General features: G+C 45.1%; 1 protein-coding gene across 1 annotated transcript; it reads right to left on the bottom strand.

Moving 5' to 3' along the window:
• Positions 1-10716: 10716 nt before the first annotated feature.
• ARF1 (auxin response factor 1) lies at positions 10717-16223 on the bottom strand. The gene is made up of 14 exons (XM_048701636.2): positions 15784-16223; positions 14860-14975; positions 14660-14755; positions 14483-14539; positions 14034-14186; positions 13870-13954; positions 13551-13641; positions 13267-13431; positions 12790-12909; positions 12621-12705; positions 12324-12492; positions 11737-12170; positions 11452-11642; positions 10717-11367 (listed from the first exon to the last, which is right to left on the bottom strand). The coding sequence occupies exons 1-14, from the start codon at positions 15818-15820 to the stop codon at positions 11202-11204; spliced, it is 1965 nt and encodes a 654-aa protein (XP_048557593.1). The 5' UTR covers positions 15821-16223; the 3' UTR covers positions 10717-11201.
• Positions 16224-22791: the final 6568 nt, after the last annotated feature.

Here is a 22791-nt window from a genome sequence, read left to right on the forward strand (position 1 = left end):
AGGATTTACCCCTAGACTATTCTGGGACGTGTGGCCCGATGTATTTTGGCTGTGTGATTTGTATGTTTAAAACTCTGTGTGGATGTTGTCGCTTTATTAATTTAAAGTCGAACGTTTTAGTGTCTTTGTTTAAAAAAAACACTTCACTCGGGATGTGTAGCACGATGGAGGGGCCGATCATCTTTTTTAGTCTATAAATGTTTTTCTTTTGCCATTTAATCACATAATTGCTTTAAGATCTCTTGTCACCTAGAATTTCACGTGTACTCTGCTGTGGCTCATATGCATGGTAGGAGTAGTGATTAGTCAGATACTCAGATTAGATGCAAGCTTGGAGTGTGGGGTTCTGCTAGCAATTTCAACTCAAAAGGCGAATCCGTGGACACAGAGATATTTTGCGGGGCTCTCAGGCCATGGACCCGAACCTACTCTATGACGTGGTGACCGAAAGGGACCCATCAATTTGTCTTCGTCCCGAAGTTTATCTCGTCATTGTTTTCTGAGACTTTATTTATCTCGTGTCATCGTCCGCCAAGATTTCAACATTTTCACATATGGAAAAAATATTTTTATAAAACAGTACAGACGCGGGCACTCGTATATACGCGCATATACTCATCCCTACGAATACACACGCATACCCTGTCATTGTAAACACCTCAAGAGGCTGAGCCAACATATTATCTTAGAATTGACAAAGTCATCAAAGACACCTCGTAGTCGACGGAAACGTCTTTTTTCATTGAAAACGTACCGCCGGAAATCTTGAAATAAATACAGAAATAAATGCAAGTATCATGACTTAAACCCTGTGAGCTGGAAATACCACTACCGTCCTAACCATCCAACCATAGTCCCTTCGCTATACAGATAAAAAAAATTGAACGAATAGAGTTGGGCCTTTGGGGTATGTCACGTCAGTTTTTTTCTTTTAATAGCCTAACTTGGAGATGTGCTTATAGAAAAATAAATCAAATTTGTTTTAAAAAAATCAATACTTATTGGTAGAGGTTTTTCTTTGCAAGAAAGGAACTTTTATTAATCAACCGTGATGATTTACATTCAAAGTTGCTATTCTTGCCTATTGCCCAACTGTAATTTGTTACCATGTTAATTGCGTGCGTTCGAGAGAGATACCTCTAGTGAACTAATAGATCCCGGGTCCATTCTTCGTCAATATTTTCTTCTACAAAAATTGCCGTTTTATTTGTCTTTACTATTTGCCGGTTTAATATACAACTACCTATCTATCTGTTTACTTTTAGTTTTGTAACTAGCGAGACAAGGGGCTTAACAATCCCTTTGCCGAGCATTTTATTTTATTTGTGTGTAGATGCTGCTTATCTTGGTATCCTAGGAGCTTCTATTGTTTTCGTAAACCTTGCTTCTTAACTAAGAGAAAGCTTTGTTGCTATCTACATCATCCTTCCTCTTTGGCGAAACCCAACGACTCCTACAAGAGTAGCACCTCCCAGCATGGGGTAGGCGTTATTTCTTGTACATTCACCGGCATACTTCTTAAGAAGTTGATCACCTCCTTCCCATAGTTTAAAAACCGATCCGGCAATCGAACCAGTGAGGTTGTCGGTTCAATTTTTTATTGGTCTACCCGCTAGTTCATCGGTTTATTTGGGACAAAAAACCAAAATATTAAAGATATTTTTTCAAATTTTTGACCTCACACCAAATGAATGCACATAGAGGTATATTGAATCCAAACTATTAATAAATCACAATCTTTTTATTAGCCTAGTTGGTTATTGGGCTTTTAGCATGTGTTGCATGAAGGTTAGCTATTTGATTCCTTGTTGATGCACCTTTTAAAATATTTTCTAGATTTTACTAAAATACCATTACACCTTTAAAAACCCGGTAAAGTCTTGGTTCACGGTTTTTCCGGCCCGGTCTTTTTAAAACTATGCTTCTTCCCCTCCATTTTCAGGTTTGCCTTTCGGATGTTGTTGAATGGCGAGCAAGGACGTGATATAGCTCGTTAGAAATCTGCACGAAGCCTCGACGAGGACCAGTGGTTTGTGGCGAGTAAACTCATCTCCAGCATACCAAATTCGCCACATAGCCAGCCTTTGAACATCAGAGAGTTTGTACAGTAGGCGAAAAATCTAATCAGGCTCGGCGTAACCCCTAGTCTCTTCGTGAGCTTACTAGAGAACCACCCAAGTCTCATACGCTGTGTTTCTTATTAAGAGAAAAGCCAAGCAGCATATAAACCATGCCCACCCAAACAATCACAAAGAGGATCGCCCGCAACAAGCTACTCCCTCCAATCTATATTAATTGTCACTAATTTAGTAGAGGATCCAACAGAGTACTAAAGGCCTATTTGGATTGAAGAAATTTGAAAACATAGAAATAGGGAAAAGAAGGAGTGAGATGTCATGTTTTTTTGGAAAAGGAGGCTTCCCCCGGCCTCTGTATCGGAACGATGCATGTAGCCATCTTATTAAAGAGTCTCGAAGTAGTACAAAGTCATAAAAGTATTATAGTTCGCAAGTGGAGCAAAAAATAAAAGAAAAGTGAATGCTCAATACCACAACCGGTATGACAATGTAAAGGACAAACTCCCTAGACTCCTATCCTGTTATGCGACCGCCATCCGAACCGGTTGAATATAGCTCGTGCTACCATCTCTCACTGGTTGCACCCAGTAACCAAAGGCTCCATGGAGTCCGTAGGACTGAGTAAGGACCAGTACGGATCCATGCGGTAGCTCTGAAGATGACCTGCAAGAAAGTTAAAGTATGTTGTCTGTTAAAAATTATATCATTCCTGCAATTCCATATAGTCCGTATAAGCGCACATATTCCAACCCGAATATGAGCCGCAGTAATATGATCAACCCCATCTAACCACGTCTCAAATAACGATTCAATGTTAACTGGAGGAGTGATGTTAAAGGCTATATGGATTGTTCTCCAAAGCAATTTCACGAGTGGGCACTCTATGAACAAGTGTTGTATTGTTTCGTCATGATCACAAAAACAACAACGTGAATTACCTACCCACCGTCTCTTTACTAAGTTATCTTTGGTGAGGATCACTTGCTTGTGTGCGAACCACATAAAGATTTTAATACGCAAGGGAACCTTAACCTTTCAAATATGTAATGATCTCGAGATTGGACCAGAATTAATTATATCCATGTAAAAGGATTCATCGTAAACATCCCATTTCTAGCTAACTTCCAGTGCATCGAATCGAGTTGGTCGAATAATTGAACATCTATCAATCTCTAAACCAAGTGCATCCAGGCATTCCATCGCTCACCAACTAACCCATGTCTGAACTGAATATTCAAGGGAGTCGATTGAAATATTGTGCCTACGTAATCCTCCTTACGTTGCACAATGTTATACGTGGCGTCTCCCCTAACCACGTATCCTCTCAAAATCTTGTTGACATCCCATTGCCAACCAAGAATTTGACCGTACGAAAGAACAAATCTTTCGTTCGCATGAGTCCCTTCCAGAATGGCGAGTCAGTTGTGTTGGGGAACACAGTAATTTCAAAATATTTCCCACGCACACTCAAGATCCATCCAGGTGATGCATAGCAACGAGAAGGGAAGATTGTTGTCCACGTACCCTCGTAGACCATAAGCGGAAGCGTTATGACAAAGCGGTTGATGTAGTCGTATGTCTTCACGATTCGACCGATCCTAGCACCAAAGGTACGGCACCTCCGCGATCTGCGCACGTTCAGCTCGGTGACGTCCCGCGAACTCTAGATCCAGCTGAGTGTCGAGGGAGTGTTTCATCAGCACGACGGCGTGATTACGGTGATGATGAAGCTACCGGCGCAGGGCTTCGCCTAAGCACTGCAACGATATGACCGAGGTGGAAATCTGTGGAGGGGGGCACCGCACACGGCTAAACAATCAACTTGTGTGTCTATGGGGTGCCCCCTCCTGCGTGTATAAAGGAGTGGAGGAGGGGGAGGGCCGGCCCCTCTATGGAGCGCCCAAGGGGAGTCCTACTCCTACCGGGAGTAGGATTCACCCCCCCCTTCCCTAGTTGGATTAGGAGAGGAAGGAAGGGGGAGAGAGGGGGAAGGAAAGGGGGGCACCCAATTTGGATTGTGCTTGGTGGGGGGGGCTCCTAGGCTCCCTTCTCCTCTCTCCCACAATGGCTCAATAAGGCCCATATACTTCCCGGGGGGTTCCGGTAACCTCCCGGTACTCCGGTATATGCCCGAACTCACCCGAAACCATTCCGATGTCCAAACATAGGCTTCTAATATATCGATCTTTATGTCTCGACCATTCCGAGACTCCTCGTCATGTCCGTGATTATATCTGGGACTCCGAACTACCTTCAGTACATCAAAACACATAAACTCATAATACCGATCGTCACCGAACGTTAAGCGTGCAGACCCTACGGGTTAGAGAACTATGTAGACATGACCGAGACTCATCTCTGGTCAATAACCAATAGCGGAACCTGGTTGCTCATATTGGTTCCTACATATTCTAAGAAGATCTTTACCAGTCAAACCGCATAACAACATACGTTGTTCCATTTGTCATCGGTATGTTACTTGCCCGAGATTCGATCATCGGTATCTCAATACCCAGTTCAATCTCGTTACCGGCAAGTCTCTTTACTCGTTCTGTAATTCAACATCCCATAAATAACTCGTTAGTCACATTGCTTGCAAGGCTTATAGTGATGTGCATTACCGAGAGGGCCCAGAGATACCTCTCCGATACACGGAGTGACAAATCCTAATCTCGATCTATGCCAACTCAACAAACACCATTGGAGACACCTGTAGAGCATCTTTATAGTCACCTAGTTACGTTGTGACGTTTGATAGCACACTAAGTGTTCCTCTGGTATTCGGGAGTTCCATAATCTCATAGTCATAGGAACATGTATAAGTTATAGAGAAAGCAATAGCAGTAAACTAAACAATCAAAGTGCTAAGCTAACGGATGGGCCAAGTCAATCACATCATTCTCTAATGATGTGATCCCGTTTATCAAATCCATGGCTAGGAAACTTAACCATCTTTGATCAACAAGCTAGTCAGGTAGAGGCATACTAGTGACACTCTGTTTGTCTATGTATTCACACATGTACTAAGTTTCCAGTTAATACAATTCTAGCATGAATAATAAACATTTATCATGATATAAGGAAATATAAATAACAACTTTATTATTGCCTCTAGGGCATATTTCCTTCAGTCTCCCACTTGCACTAGAGTCAATAATCTAGATTACATTGTAATGATTCTAACACCCATGGAGTCTTGGTGCTGATCATGTTTTGCTCGTGAGATAGGCTTAGTCAATGGGTCTGCAACATTCAGATCCATATGTATCTTACAAATCTCTATGTCTCCCTCCTTGACTTGATCGCAGATGGAATTGAAGCGTCTCTTGATGTGCTTGGTTCTCTTGTGAAATCTGGATTCTTTTACCAAGACAATTGCACCAGTATTGTCACAAAAGATTTTCATTGAACCCGATGCACTAGGTATGACACCTAGATCGGATATGAACTCCTTCATCCAGGCTCCTTCATTTGCTGCTTCCGAAGCAACTATGTACTCCGCTTCACACGTAGATCCCAGCACGACGCTCTACTTGGAACTGCATCAACTGACAGCTCCACCATTCAATAAAAATACTTATCCGGTTTGTGACTTAGAGTCATCCGGATTAGTGTCAAAGCTAGCATCGACGTAACCGTTTACGACGAGCTCTTTGTCACCTCCATAAACGATAAACATATCCTTAGTCCTTTTCAGGTATTTTAGGATGTTCTTGACTACTGTCCAGTGATCCACTCCTGGATTACTTTGGTACCTCCCTGCTAAACTGATAGCAAGGCACACATCAGGTCTGGTACACAACATTGCATACATGATAGAACCTATGGCTGAAGCGTAGGGAATAACTTTCATTTTCTCTCTATCTTCTGCAGTGGTCGTGTATTGAGTCTGACTCAACTTCACACCTTGTAACACATGCAAGAACCCTTTCTTTGCTTGATCCATTTTGAACTTTTTCAAAACTTTATCAAGGTATGTGCTTTGTGAAAGTCCAATTAAGCGGCTTGATCTATCTCCATAGATCTTGATGCTCAATACATAAGCAGCTTCACCGAGGTCTTCCATTGAAAAATTCTTATTCAAGTATCCTTTTATGCTATTTAGAAATTCAGTATCATTTCCGATCAACAATATGTCATCTACATATAATATCAGAAATGCTGCAGAGCTCCCACTCACTTTCTTGTAAATACAGACTTCTCCAAACGTCTGTATAAAACCATATGCTTTGATCACACTATCAAACCGTATATTCCAACTCCGAGAGGCTTGCACCAGTCCATCAATGGATCGTTGGAGCTTGCACACTTTGTTAGCACCTTTTGGATCGACAAAACCTTCTGGTTGCATCATATACAACTCTTCTTTAAGATATCGATTAAGGAAAGCCGTTTTGACATCCATTTGCCAAATTTCATAATCATAAAATGCGGCAATTGCTAACATGATTCGGACGGACTTAAGCATCGCTACGGGTGAGAAGGTCTCATCGTAGTCAACTCCTTGAACTTGTCAAAAACCTTTTGCAACAAGTCGAGATTTGTAGACAGTAACATTACCGTTAGCGTCAGTCTTCTTCTTGAAGATCCATTGATTCTCTATGGCATGCTGATCATCGGGCAAGTCAACCAAAGTCCACACTTTGTTCTCATATATGGATCTCATCTCAAATTTCATGGCCTCAAGCCATTTTGCGGAATCCGAGCTCATCATCGCTTCCTCATAGTTCGTAGGTTCGTCATGGTTAAGTAACATGACCTCCGGAACAGGATTACCGTACCACTCTGGTGCGGATCTTATTCTGGTTGACCTACGAGGTTCGGTAGTAACTTGATCAGAAGTTTCATGATCATCATCATTAGCTTCCTCACTTACTGGTGTAGGAATCACTGGAACTGATTTCTGTGATGAACTACTTTCCAATAAGGGAGTAGGTACAATTACCACGTCAAGTTCTATTTTCCTCCCACTCACTCCTTTCGAGAGAAACTCCTTCTCTATGAAGGATCCATTCTTAGCAACAAATATCTTGCCTTCGGGTCTGTGATAGAAGGTGTACCCAACAGTCTCTTTTGGGTATCCTATGAAGACACATTTCTCCGATTTGGGTTCGAGCTTATCATTTTGAAGCTTTTTCACATAGCATCGTAGCCCCAAACTTTAAGAAACGACAATTTGGGTTTCTTGCCAAACCATAATTCATAAGGTGTCGTCTCAACGGATTTTGATGGTGCCCTATTTAATGTGAATGCAGTTGTCTCTAAAGCATAACCCCAAAACGATAGCGGTAAGTCAGTGAGAGACATCATAGATCGCACCATATCTTATAAAGTGCGGTTACGACATTCAGACACACCATTACGATATAGTGTTCCAGGTGGCATGAGTTGCGAAACTATTCTGCATTGTTTCAAATGAAGACCAAACTTGTAACTCAAATATTCTCCTCCACGATCAGATCGTAGAAACTTAATTTTCTTGTTACGATGATTTTCTACTTAACTCTGAAATTCTTTGAACTTTTCAAATGTTTCAGACTTATGTTTCATCAAGTAGATATACCAATATCTGCTCAAATCATCTGTGAAGGTAAGAAAATAACGATACCCGCCATGAGCATCAACACTCATCGGACCGCATATGTCAGTATGTATTATTTCCAACAAGTCTGTTGCTCGCTCCATTGTTTTAGAGAATGGAGTCTTAGTCATCTTGCCCATGAGACATGGTTCGCAAGCATCAAATGATTCATAATCAAGTGATTCCAAAAGTCCATCAGCATGGAGTTTCTTCATGCGCTTTACACCAATATGACCTAAACGGCAGTGCCACAAATAAGTTGCACTATCATTATTAAACTTATATCTTTTGGCTTCAATACTATGAACAGGTGTATCACTACTATCAAGATTTAGTAAAAATAGACCATTCATCAAGGGTGCATGACCATAAAAGATATTACTCATATAAATAGAACAACCATTATTCTCTGATTTAAATGAATAACCGTCTCACATCAAATAAGATCCAGATATAATGTTCATGCTCAACGCTGGCACCAAATAACAATTATTTAGGTTTAAAACTAATCCCGAAGGTAGATGTAGAGATAGCGTGCCGACGGCGATCACATCGACTTTGGAACCATTTCCCACCCGCATTGTCACCTCATCCTTAGCCAATCTTCGCTTAATCCGTAGCCCCGGTTTCGAGTTAAAAACATTAGCAACAAAACCAGTATCGAATATCCAGACGCTACCGCGAGCATTAGTAAGGTACACATCAATAACATGTATATCAAATATACCTTTCACTTTACCATTCTTTTTCTCCGCCAAATACTTGGGGCAGTTCTCCTTCTAGTGACCAGTCCCTTTGCAGTAGAAGCACTCAGTCTCAGGCTTAGGTCTAGACTTGGGCTTCTTCACTTGAGCAACAACTTGCTTGCCGTTCTTCTTGAAGTTCCCCTTCTTTCCTTTACCCTTTTTCTTGAAAATGGTGGTCTTGTTGACCATCAACACTTGATGCTCCTTCTTGATTTCTACCTCGACAGCCTTTAGCATTGCGAAGAGCTCGAGAATTGTCTTATCCATCCCTTGCATATTATAGTTCATCACGAAGCTCTTGTAGCTTGGTGGCACTGATTAAAAGAACTCTGTCAATGACACTATCATCAGGAAGATTAACTCCCAGCTGAGTCAAGTGGTTGTAGTACTCAGACATTCTGAGTATATGTTCACTGGCAGAACTATTCTCCTCCATTTTGCAGCTGTAGAACTTATTGGAGACTTCATATCTCTCAATCCGGGCATTTGCTTGAAATATTAATTCTTAATTTCCAGGTTTTCAATACCGAGACCCCCGTGGTCTTTGGGTCGGCATAAAATATCCCATCGTGCAAGACGGTATTTCTTCTTGACCTCATCTGACTGCCAGAAGAATCGAGATCAAAAGAAATCAAGTCTCTTCCGCACCCCTTTTGGTACCTCGAAAAAAGATAGTAGGACCATCGGCATACTAGTAAGTACTGAGTTATCAGCACTAGCCGACCTCCATAAGACATTAGCTTGCCCTTCCAGCAACTAAGCTTTTTTTTTCAATTCGATCTTCGATGCACTTCCATTCTTTATTATATAGCTTACGGTGATGAATCAGTATGCCCAAATAACTGAAGGACAAAGAACCTAATTCACACACAAACAATTGTCTATATGTGTCTTGCTCTTCTTTGGCCTTACCAAAGCAGAACAACTCGCTCTTGTGAAAGTTTATTTTTAATCCAGACAATTGTTCGAAGACATAATATGAGTTTCATATTCCGCGCTTTTGCAATGTCATGTTCCATGAACAGGATAGTGTCGTCGGCGTACTATAAAATGGAGACCCCCTCATTGACCAGATGAGGGGCAAGTCCATCCACTTGACAGTTTTCCTTGGCCCGGCCTATAAGAATGGTCAACATATTGGTCACTATATTAAATAGGAGAGGAGACATTGAATTCCCTTGTCTCAATCCCTTGTGTGTCTGAAAGTAGCGATCAATATCGTCGTTAACCTTGATTCCGACACTACCTTTTTGGACTAGAGAACCCACTTGGTTCCGCCAATCCTCATTAAAGCCTTTCATGCGCATTGCGTGTTGAAGAAAAGGCCATTTAACTTTATCATATGCCTTCTCGAAATCCACTTTGAAGATAACCCCATCTAGCTTCTTCGAGTGAATTTCATGCGGCGTCTCATGCAGGACGACGACCCCTTCAAGAATGTGTCTCCCAGGCATGAAAGCTGTCTGGCTCGGTTGCACCACAAATAGGCAATCTGTGTCAATCTATTGGTGCCCACTTTCGTGAATATTTTGAAACTCACGTTAAGAAGACATATTAGCCTGAACTACTTGATCCGAACTACCTCTTCTTTCTTTGGCAACAACGCAATCATGCTAAAGCTAAGATGGAACAGTTCCAAATGACCGTTAAAAAAATCTTGAAACATAGGCATAAGATTCGTGAAATCCTACTAGAACTGAAAATACAGGAATTATGCAACAAGTGCCTTTGAACAATGCACAGATTGCAAACATAGAAAATTTCAAGTATCGACGAGAGAAGGTAAAGAGAGGGTTAAAGAGCATTGGACTTCTAAAAAAAAGGTAAAATACGGTTTCAGCTTATGTTAAGAAGATTCACATGAAATGGGAGGCACAGGAAAGGATTCCATAGTAATTTGGTATCGCAATCCTATGATCCAAATGGCTTTCGTAGGAGAAAAATCCTTAAATTTCAGATCCGCCAAAATTCCTACAACCCAAAAGAGGCCCTTCATGAAAGAGACATTTCCTGCCTTGCCTAGGTGGCTAAATTTCATGCTTTGACCCTTTTCTGAAAGTTGGTCGAGATTTGAAAGTTAGGCCACTTAGAGACAGATCCCGAAATTTTTACAAACCAGGGTTAGGTCTCGAGTAACTTTCAAAAAAGGGTCAAAACACAAAATTTTGCCTCCCTAGGTGGCCTAAGTATGGTTTAAAGGCAGGCTAAGTGGGGGGCGATCATGCCGACATACCTCACGCTGGACCTCAGGAAACGAAAGGCACAGATGCCCAATCTCTAAAGAACAAAAAGGCACAGATGCCAAAGACCATAAAACACAACTTTACTTCTTAGATATATACAGATGGCTTCCACGAGGGAGAAAGGTATACATGATACAAGGAAACATACTAACCACCGCCACCACTAGCGAAAAGGTTGCTGCTGCTAAAAGTAACAATTGCTGAACTGCATCAATTCGTACAGGTACCCAAACATCATCAATATATACATACGCCTATTTACTACTGTAGCAAGCAACGAGGGCAAGGTCTACGGCAATATGCATACTGCGGCTCACCGCCAGTTCTCGCATAAAACCAACTGGCGACAAAACGTCATGAAATGCCAGAATGCCTCTTCCAGGCATTCCTTGCTGACACAGAACCAAACCCACCACAGCAACGCACACAATGTCTTTTGTCCGTGAACGAATCATACGTGGCTCTCCCGAGTAGAGTGGATGATCATGGGCAATTTCCCCGAATGATCAAAGGAAGAAAGAGCGTAATTAGAGCAAAGTTAGCAACTTAGCATTCAGCAATCTGCATTGGCAAACGAGGCTGGGTAGTCTGAGCCACTCTGCGGAGTGGCCGATTCATGTGATGAGTTCACACGGCTGAGCTTGGCGGCCTTTGGTGCCAACTGCTTGGCCTCCTCATATGTATAAATGTAAATTCTTTTCGCCATGTTGCAAAACTCGCTGCAACAACATGAAGTAGAGTGGAATTAGGACTTGGATATAGGAAAGCTGCATCCATTCACAGACAGTGATAAGGGTACTTACTCCCAAGGATCGTCCCCAACGAGCATCATATCATCCTCTTCATCCGCATAAACAACCTGCCATTTCTTGAGTGTGGAACATAGCTCCCCCTGTATATCAAACATCTCCTCCAACTTGCGGTGAAGATCAACATACCCATATAGCTTTGTCAAGTCCACTGCTCTTCCAACTGCCATTCCTGTCATAATTACCTAGAGGAGGAATCATAATGAGGATCAGTACTAAATTACCCTGAACCCTACAAGAATTGAAAATTGAGCATCTTCAAAATGTGACAACTATCACCTTTGTGCAGCTTCTAACTTGGCGACTTTGGGTCTCAAGAAGAGCACGCTCACTGCTTGCTGCTTGGGCACCAGAGTTGTTCATATTGGATGGCTGCGAGAGCTCGCCAGAGTCCACGTCTACAGATGCAGCCGTTTGGTCATAACCATCACCTGAGACAGTTAGCACGGGTTGTGTTTCTTCCACAGCAGATCTTATCTCAATTCCAAATAATCTGCAACCACCAGCAGCTGGTTCAAGCTTTCTTTCAACAGTGACTTTGTTAGTACTTCCAGCATAAGAGTCTTCTCTTGATTCTCTTGCTGGCCAGTAGAACTGATTGAATGCAACGTTTGATGATGATGAGAAGCGTGAATTAGTAAATAACCCTCGAGCCTGTTGTGGCTCCGAAAATGAGAGGGTTTGGCTTGGTTCAGCCGGGGACTTCCATAGTCCTGATACAAATAGCACCAGCTTAGATATGTAAAACTCAAGGATAATGGACTAGACTACATAAAAATATGATATTCATGACTGAGAGCTGAGCATTGCATCCATATACCACATATATTAATCGTAACAGGTGCTAAGGAGTTCATATATCTTACCAAATTTTGGAGCAAGTTCTGGAACCACAGAAGGTGAAGCTGGAAGTCGGGGACGCTTATTTCTCAGTGGAGGTTGAGGGGGTTGTGGATTAGCTGCATCCAGTGGCTCCAATTCCCATGGTGAAACTCTATCTGGACGAAGAATGGATGAAGGCTCATCCCATTGGACCTGGCAATAATTACAGGAAAGTATCAGATATGAGAAAGCAAACATGGAAACATGATAATGCACCACTAAAAGCACTCCAGAGAAACTGTAGTTCTAGTTGAACCCTCAAAAATACAGAATCTTAGTACCTTCAGAGATTTCCAATCAGAATCTGCCCATAGAGATGTTGACACCGTCGGCGTGCTCCCAATACCAATTATTGTTCCACTGAACCTGTAACCAGGGAAATGTTTGTCATATCCACCTAGATGGTTGGAATAAAGCCAACATCTCTTGTCAAAAGCAACCCCAGGTTACCTTCTTTCAAGAGCTTCATCGCCTTCAAATTTCATCTTAAATCTCATTCCAACAGAAATGTTCTGCTTCTTCGCTTCAAGGTACTTGTTAACACTCACCACAAACTCAGATTGACTTGTTCTGGAAACAAAATCAGAGAGGCCCGGTAAGCCTTATACACCAGATTGTATGGATAAAAAAAATCACCAATTGTTAATACTCATTACGACAACCATGATGCCATCCCAGTTAAGCAAAAAGAAACATTAGTTGGGTGAATTCTCGGACATAAATGCATAACAGGTATAATAGACCAAATGAGCAAGAGTTGTATCTCACACCTAAGCAGAATGTACAACATACATAAGGAATTGCCATAGCAATCAAGTAAAAACTGCGAAAAAATCTTTATTATCTTGCATTACTGCTTGGTTGCCAGAAATAACCATTACCATGCAGCAACGGGCATAACAAAGACGAAAACTGGTTGAACCTTACCTGGGTTTATAGAAAACAGAAAAGAGGGTCCCAGTGGAGATTGCATGGGAGGCTGTTGCAAGGACTCCAAGATGCATGCTGTGGCTTGATATCACAGATGATGGCATGTTATTTACTTGCCTCATATGCCTCCTTACTCCAACCCGCAACTCACCATTTTCACCTCTGCAAATGATACAAATATTACTTATTACTATTCACCAGAATTAAGCCGAGACAGGAGAGAGGTGAAAATGCATAAAAACTGCCTCCACGTGACAGGATTACAGTATTGTGTTGTGTACCTCAGAAAGATAAATGCATCACCAGCAACCAATCTTTTTGAGCTAACAAAGACACTCCAGCCAGTTGTAAGTAGATGTCGCCTAGGCTGTCCTGAAACACAAAACGCCGTAAGGTATGAGATAGAACCAGACAGAGGGAGAGAGAGTTCACACATAGTCATGAAGTAATGAATCAGTATATGCTGCATGTTTCTGCAGTAGTAAGAGTTCAGCATTCAATTGTGACATGAAGTGCTACACCGAAACAATTAAACAATAAGAACACAGCGACGAGAAGCTTAAAGGGGCTTCAAGCTGAATGCTCAAATTGTAAACTCACCCCGAAATATGTGACGAAAATGCCAGTCAGTTCCATGGAGATCTTTGGCTACCAGTTCTTGACATGGTGGATTCTGAGACATGTCCTGTGAAGCAACCCTACCATTCAATAAGCCAGAAATAGTGTAGACATCAACTGGAGTAAAAAATGCTTTCAATGCTAACCAGCGGAGGAAGACACTCTTCAGCATGCCTCCTAAGAACAGAGAAACCACCATGGGTACTCGTATCCGAAGCTGTCAGTGTCTTGCAAAAGGAATGTATGGTGCCTTTTTCGAGTTCTTTTGGCTCAGGACCCAAGCTTGTGAGCTCACCTTGCTAATAAAGGGGGTTCAAACAGGGAAATTAATGAATGTACATGTAAACAGGGACATGAAACTGAACTAACAAAGTACTGTAGACTGCAACATGAAAAGGGCATAAGATTGTACTCCCTCCGTTCCGAATTACTTGTCTTGGATTTGTCTAGATACGGATGTATCTAGACTCATTTTAATGCTAGATACCTCCGTATCTAGACAAATCCAAGACAAGTAATTCAGAACGGAGGGAGTACATTGGAAAGTAAAATGAGCCATTTGCATGTTAGCAATGGTTAAAACAGGAAGACTCACATTAGCCTCTGGTTGCAGCATAATTTGAGCGTAAACTTCATCTGAATCAGCTTCCGTCTGCATTACAGAGTTCAGCCGGTTAGCAAAGGATAACATTTCTAGCTGCATAGCTAGACCAACCATTTCCCAGACACTCCAAGCAAAGAGGTTGCAGCAGGCAGGTAAAAAGACACTGACCCGGAGCTCTACGTTGACCACGCTGCATAGGATTTTGGATGGTAGGTTGAACATCGGCAGGTACTGGTCAAGCTGCTGGTTTGTAGATGCCTCAAGCTATACAGTAAATCATGATCAGTTTGAGAAAAATATTATATCTAGCAAGAAGAATTGATCAAATGAGACAGGCAGGCAGAGAAGATATATAAACCGGTGAGTACCTGTTCCATATGACCCTGGGGAAAGTAATAGACTCGTTCGCCTTGTCTGGGTACTGTGATCAACGGACCGGCACAAGCATGCCATAGCTCCCGGAACAGTGCGTCGCTACAGATTCCTACATGGAAGCAATTGATTTACAATATTAATTAGGTGATCAGACGCTTTAGAACAGGAACAGCAGAGGCCAAGGATACATGGGAGTACGACACTATTTGCTTTCTAAATTTCCGATTGTCGAAATTTAATCATTTATCATGAATTTTCCTAATCATGATTAGAAAAGTTCAAGCACAAAACTCTACCCAACTGAAGTGCCCGTTACTCCTATTTATCATTAGCGCATCAATAAAATACTGCCATGTGCTAAATTTGCCACCATACGGATTCAACACAGATCAAGCATATTAACAAAAATAGAAAATACTAAGTCACACGAATATCCATACTTTTTCAATTGACTGGATCACGCTTCGGAATCGGAAGAAAAAAAAGGAAGTGAATCACAATTCACATCACTCCATAAAGTGAATCGCAATTCACATCACAGGCATCGGTACGAGAGAGCAACCCATCACTCCATAAGGTGCGGTACTAAATACTATTACTAGAGAAAATTGGGCAAACATGGTGATTACTTTGAATAGAGGGCGATTTACTCGGATCAATAAGAGCGATCGCAACCCAAATACTGGAAACAAAATGGACAGGCTGGCATCGACTCAAGTTAGATGAAGTTTCGCTAATTTTTCTGCACAAGCAGTCAACTAGCCGAGTCCACTTACTTAATCAACTACCGACTCAGTTTAGGCGAAGCCTAGCTTACCATGAGAGAGAAACCGGACCAACTTTTAACCAAAGCAGTTCCCCGAAAGGCAAAAATCGCGTAGACGGAAACTGCGACAAGAGAGGGCTGCAAATCGAACCTGGGGCACCGGCCGCGGAGGGATTCGCCATCGCCATCGCCGCAGCCACGCTTGCCGAGCCAAACGGCAAGAGAATTCTCTGTGAGCGACGAAACCAGGAGCTCCTCGCGATGTGCTAGCGTCGACGCCGCGGCCGGCCCCGCTCCATGGATCTGCCTCACAGGCCCTGGTTGCTTGCGGCCGGGCCTCGAGGAATTCCCGCGAATTGGGCGGGCGGCCGTGGACGGGGGACGGAGCGGTCGGATCCGGGTCACGTGGGAGGCTGCTCTCGGGGAAGGGGATCGGGGCGGCGGGGGAGGGGAGCCGGGGAGGAGGAGGTGGCGTGTAGCGTGTGCGGTGAGGAGGAGGCGGGTGAGGTGTGTGTTGGCTTGGGATTTGGATGCTCGTGACTGAGTCGACTGGTCTGCTGGGCTGGGTTTTGACAGCGAGCGGCGGTCGCGGTCGCGGTCGAAGGAGGAGGGAGGGAGGGGAGGGAGGGGAGGGGGGAGCTGCACGAGGCCGAGGAGGCAGAGTGGGCGGGGAGACAGCCGGATCGGATGGATCACGGGCGGTGGATGGGCGCGCGGTACGGGTGCGGGTGGGTCGGCAGTGGGTGGGTCGGGGCGGATAGGATTTGCATCGCATTTGGGTGCCCGTGCTTTAGTTTCACCCTGTTTTGCCCGTGTTTTCCTGTGTATGTATGCATGGTCTTGGATCCATCTTGACGGCGACGGGTCGGTGGCTGCCGCTGCTGCTTCGGAACAGGGCTGTTTGTTGGAGTAGCCGGCTCGCACGGCTTTCCCGTTACGGTACGGTACCCACACCACACGAGGAACACGCCCGCCCTGTTGGAGGAGGCATGGCGCGGATCCGACCCACAGTGGCAGCGGATCCATAGGGCCCACCCGCCATTCATAGTAAAACAGTCGAGATCTCTGGCGCGCGCGTACGCTGCTCCGCCCCGGCCGCGCGAATCTTTCGTGATGGGTGCAGCGTACTCCGCCGCGCCGAGTCGTCACGCTCGCTCGCTCGCTGCCGCCCGCACGGCCCGGCCCGGCCCGGGGATCCTCTGCTCTACGGACGCGGGCCCATCCCTGCTCCACGCCGACACTTTCCTCTCCAGCAGCACCTTTTTTTTTTGTTGGCTCGCCTGGCCGGCTAGCATAGCCGGCCGGCGGTGCAACCACCGACGTGAGATCTCTCTCCGGCGTAGTAGAGTAGCTGCTGCCTATAGCCCAATAGCATGTCCCTCACCGACCCGGCATGCAACCGCACCCACCACGGAGCCAGTCATGTCGCGGCAACTAAAGCAGAGAGAGGCCGAGGCGACCACCTTACGTACGCTTCCTTCTTTTCTGTACCTGTACGACGTAGCCCCAAGCAAGCTGTCACAGCAACGGGCGCGCGCGCGTGCGTGCTTGCTGTACAGCCACGGCCAGCTAGCCAGCCATGTGATGGATGGCGCATGTGACGCCAGCGAGCGGCTGCAGTTGCGAAGTCCAGCAACGCGGCTGGACCAGTGCGGTGCACTGCTCGCTTGACTCCATCCATCCATCCATCCACGGGAGTACCACATCCGTTGACACGTGGACACCATCAGTGGATAATTCAAGAGAAATGAATGGATGTTTTCATGTGATTTAATTCCATTTCACACTGCTACTGGTACAGGTACTGGTACTAGTGTGGTCTGGTGTGCTGCCAAATTCAGTGCAGCACAGTGCCAAGTGGACTGCTGCAACCAGCAGCTTCCCTTCCCTATGTTGGAAAATGAGGCGCGTTGTGTTGACCTGGCTCTAGGTGGAAATATCAGGGGGGGGGGGGGGGGGGGGGAGTAATCTTGCCATGCGTGCGTGATGTTTCCCGGCAGTGAAATGGAGGAGAAGATGCATGTGGAAAAACAAGCGACAAAGGCCCTGTATGATTCAGCTGTGGATTTCTAAAAGCAGCTGTGAAAAATCTGCTGTGGAAAAACAGTTGTGAAAAATCTGATGTGAAAAAGATGTAGGCCATTTGGCAAACCAGCTGATATAACTTTTTCAGATTTTGGCCCGCAGCGGAATCAGATTTTGGAAAGCACGTCCTGGGCTGCTTCCGCTTTTGGTTCAGATTTTGGCAGCGGATTTCTGGAATCGGATTCTGCTGGGTTCGCCCTTTGGTTCAGATTCTGCTACGCGGCAGCGGAATCTGTCGATAAAAGCTGAACCAAACAGGGCCAAAGAGACGCCAGCAAGGGAAGAAAAGAGGACGACGGAGGCAAGGGTAGTGGGCGCGTCGCTGTCCGTCGAATCCCACGCACGGTCTGTCTCTCGGTGTTTTTGTGTACGTCTCGTCCCGTCGATTCTCATTCATCGATCGGGGTTTTGAATGAAAAACCAAAAGCGAGAGCGACCTTTGGTTTGGTAGCTGCCCCCCTGCCGGACCATACATGGCAATGGCAATGGCAGTGGCAATGGCATAGGGGCCTAGTTCCGGAAAACTCCGAATACATTCTTTTCTAGGAGTAGCTTAGTGAGTCCATTTGACCGCTCGCCGGGCTATTTAAGACGGCATGATGTGACTTATGAGCCGATCGGCCACGTTGATCGCGTGAGCGGACAGACCGACGATGCCACGAATAAACACAACGCATGTTTCTTTGGACAAACATCGATATGAACAATGATGATCTTGGTTGAGTGTAACACATGTTTCTTTGGACAAACGTCGATATGAACAATGATGATCTTGGTTGAGTGTAACTTTTTGGAGTTTCATAGGGTTTTTGAATCCTTGGAATTTATTATTTGGTGTCCGTTTGATTCATAGGATTGAAATCCTCATGGAATTTTCCTTACCATTCATTTGCACTTCATTCGAAGCCTCAAAGGGAAAATTATTCATCCACTACAAAACTATCGGTAAAATTTCTTTGTTTTTTCTGTGTTGTCAAACACTACATATTCGGAATTCATATAGAGTAGTTTTTAATTATATGGATGTTCAAGAGCACATGCCACTCTAATTGTTTTTTCCTCCTAGGCGTGAATCTTTGAACTTTCGACGACGATCGGAAGTGGATACATAGCCCACTGATTCTCTTTTTGAGAGGAACAATGTCAGACAAACATGAATTCTTACGCGGAGGCGGCTTTAGGGATGAAAATGTCAACAACAAGCAGATCTCAAAAGACGTATTTGTTGGAGATAGCCCACTTAGTGAACACTATCTATAATGCCTATAGAAAACATGATGCTGATGTTAGTTTTCGAACAGTGCTTATTTGTGACAAAATGGACGACATGGCTCACTCGGTTAACTGGGTAATGTTTGTCACTTGTATTTAAAAATTGTGTTTTCCAACTTTCCTCTACGTTGTAAGGTATTTTAAGTCAAATCTATGCCTGGCGATACGGTAAACAGTAATCATCATGACAAGCAGGGGGGTGGTTCGGCTGGTGGGAAAAATCCGAGTGGCGGCACTGACCCCCGTTTTACTCAATCCGAATGGGATGGAATGGAGCCTGAGGAACAAGAGCTGTTTAAGGCCAATGCCCCGGTTGCTAATGCTCAGAAGGATGATTTGGCCTCTCGTGTGAATGCTACTAGCAAAGGCACGCCCTTCTCTGGTGTCTGCTCCAATTTGTCTGCTCGTCCGCAATCCCCTTCCTTCTTTGGGATCGAAGATCTTCCTGCTTCCCCCCCCCCCTCTATCCACTGGGCCTCCGTCTAAGAAGAAGAAGAAGTCCTCGGTCCAGAAGTTTTTTGCTAAGAGTAGGGTTTCATCTGGCTCCGAGCAATCTATGGCGGGTCTGGCTCGTCGTCTAGATAAGGACATGGGTTCTGCTTCGGGATCTGGTCTGGGTCCGGCGTCGCATGTGTGTTCTCCGTTGCTGCGCTCGCCTGCGCCCACGGAGCGCAAGGGCCGGCGCGTGCGTGACTCTGGCGAGTCTGTGGCCGTGAGGGCTGAGAGGCGCGCTGCGGCCAGGGATCTTCCTTCTTCAGGTATGCCTGTCCATACCCCTCTCCCTGCCTCCCCTATTCATCTCGTTTTACCTGCTCTTTCGGATGGTCATTTGCTACATATTATGTCGGATGTTGGTGTGTCTGTTGACCCGGGGATGGGTTCTCCTTCTCGTCTTCTATCTGTCATTAGGGCAAATGAGGTTGCCCAGGCAGCTATTACTAAGGCCATGGAGGTCGCGGATGCTATGGGGCCTGTTGCGGCCAAGGGTCAGCCTAGGGAGGCTGGAGCGACAATTGGTTGTGGCCAGTCGCCTCCACCTCCCTCCCAAGCGAAGAGAGGTCAGTCCAAGCGGTCTAAATCATGTCTGGCCCCGTGCAGATCTAGTCTCCATATTAAAAACCTTTCCTATAAATGAAATCTCTTTTTTGGAATGTTAGAGGTTTCGCCGCTAGGGGGCGTCGAGACCAGATTCATGACTTGGTTTGCGGTGAGCACATTGACATTTTAGGGCTTGTTGAAACGTTTAAGGAATCCTTTTCCTCCTTTGAACTGTCTGCGGTTACAGGCATGGATAGGTTTGACTGGCACTACCTTCCTGCCTCGGGTCACTCTAGGGGCATCTTGATAGGGTCTAAGCAGGATGTGTTTGATTTCATTACTTTTGATCATGGCATCTTTTGGGCTAGCATTGTGGTTCATCATCGTCAGCTAAACACGTTATGGGAGTGTTTGGTGGTCTATGGCCCCGCTGACCACTCCCTCGCTCCTTTGTTTCTTGATGAGCTTTCTAATAAGATTGAATCCTGTAATATTCCTTTATTAATTGGTGGTGATTTCAATATGTTGCGTTCCCCGGTGGATAAAAATAGCCCTAACTTCTCTTGGCCCCTTGCCAATGCATTTAATGGGTTCATTAGTAATTGCGCGATCCGTGAGCTCCCTAGGGTGGGGGCGCGGTTCACTTGGTCTAATCATCAGTCAATTCCTGTCCGTTCAGTGTTGGATCGGGTCTTTGTCTGCGATAGGTGGGAGTCGCTCTTCCCTCGCGCGACGTTGAAAGCCAGGCCTGCTGTTGGCTCCGATCATGTTCCCCTCGTCGTGGATGCGGGCCTTATCTCTTCTCTGTCTCCTTCCCGCTTCCAATTTGATGCCTCTTGGCTTATAGTGGATGGATTTTGTGAAATGCTGGCTTCCAAGATTGCTAACCTTCTCAACTCCCCTCGCTGTTCCTTTGGTCCCATGGATGACTGGCGTAAGGTTTCATATGAGTTACACAAATTCTTAAGGGGCTGGTCTCGTAACAGGGCGGCCGACCAGCGTAGGGAAAAAGAGGCCCTTGAATCCCAACTCAGGGATTTGGACCACTCTGCGGACCTTTCTGGGCTCTCTGCTTCTTAATGGGCCACCCGTTACTCCCTGGAAGATGCATTGATGTTGTTGCATCAGCAGTCGGAAATATATTGGCGACAGCGAGGCTCCCTTAACTGGACCTTGAAGGGTGATGCTATGACGGCTTACTTCTTTGCGATCGCCAATGGTAGACGCCGGAGATGCTTCATTGATAGTCTTATTATCGATGGTGTCAGGACTTTGGACCAATCTCTCATTATGTATCACATTGTTGGGTTCTACTCCAATCTTCTTGGTTCCAAGCCGGATTCTGGTCTTTCCTTCTCCTCAAATTTTTGGGACGCGGGTAGTAAGATATCTCCTGATGAAAACATGGACTTAATGGTACCTTTATCTGACGAGGAAATCTGGAAGGTGATTAGCTCGGCTAATCTGAACGCTGCCTCTGGGCCAAATGGTTTTTCGCTTCCCTTTTTTAAGAAATTCTGGCCGCAGTTGCGGGCGCTCGTCTGTAAGATCATCCAAGGTTTCTGGTTGGGAATGGTGGATATTTCTCGTCTTAATTATGCTGTCATTTCTCTCATTCCTAAAGTCAAAGGAGCTGTCTTGATCTCGCAGTTCCGGCCTATTGCTCTCATCAATAATTTCACCAAATTTCCTGCCAAAGGGTTCGCTATGCGCCTTTCCCCCATTGTTCACCGTACCATCAGCCCTTTTCAATCGGCCTTTATTAAAGGTCATTTCATTTTGGATGGGATTCTTTGCTTACATGAAATTGTGCATGACCTCAAGATTCGTAAGTCTAAAGCCCTGATTCTTAAGCTTGATTTTGAGAAGGCTTACGACTCGGTGAGCTGGCCTTTTTTGCGAAGGGTTCTGTTGGCTAAAGGGTTTGAGGGGCACTTTGTTCATAGAATCATGTAGCTGGTCTCGGGAGGCCATACTGCCATCTCAGTTAATGGTCAGGTTAGTAAGTTTTTTTGCCAATGGTAGGGGCCTACGACAAGGTGATCCTGCTTCTCCCATCTTGTTCAACTTCGTAGCGGATGCCTTGTCCCGTCTGCTTTCTAGGGCAGGCACGCATGGGCACATCTTTCCGGTCAGCTCTAATCTTCTCCCCGAAGGGGTTACTGTCGGGGAACGTAGTAATTTCAAAAAAAATCCTACGCACACGCAAGATCATGGTGATGCATAGCAACGAGAGGGGAGAGTGTCGTCCACATACCCTCGTAGACCGTTAAGCGGAAGCGTTATGAAAACGCGGTTGATGTAGTCGTACGTCTTCACGATCGACCGATCCTCAATACCGAACGTACGACACCTCCGCGTTCAGCACACGTTCAGCTCGGTGACGTCCCGCGAACTCACGATCCAGTAAAGCTCGGGGAAGAGTTTCGTCAGCACGACAGCGTGGTGACGATGTTGATGAAGCTACCATTGCAGGGCTTCGCCTAAGCACCGCTACAGTATGACCGAGGTGGATTATGGTGGAGGGGGGCACCACACACGGCTGGGAGATATCAACGATCAACTTGTGTGTCTAGAGGTGCCCCCTGCCCCCGTATATAAAGGAGCAAGGGGGGAGGCTGGCCGGCCCTAGAGGGCGCACCAGGAGGAGGAATCCTCCTCCTAGTAGGAGTAGGATTCCCCTCTTTCCAACTCCTAGTAGGAGGGGGAGAAGGAGAAGGAAAGGGGGGCGCCGCCCCCTCCCCTAGTACAATTCGGACCAGAG

This window comes from Triticum urartu, chromosome 2A (genome assembly GCF_056163025.1).
Source record: "Triticum urartu cultivar PI428250 chromosome 2A, HENAU_Tu73, whole genome shotgun sequence".
Lineage (NCBI taxonomy): Eukaryota > Viridiplantae > Streptophyta > Magnoliopsida > Poales > Poaceae > Triticum > Triticum urartu.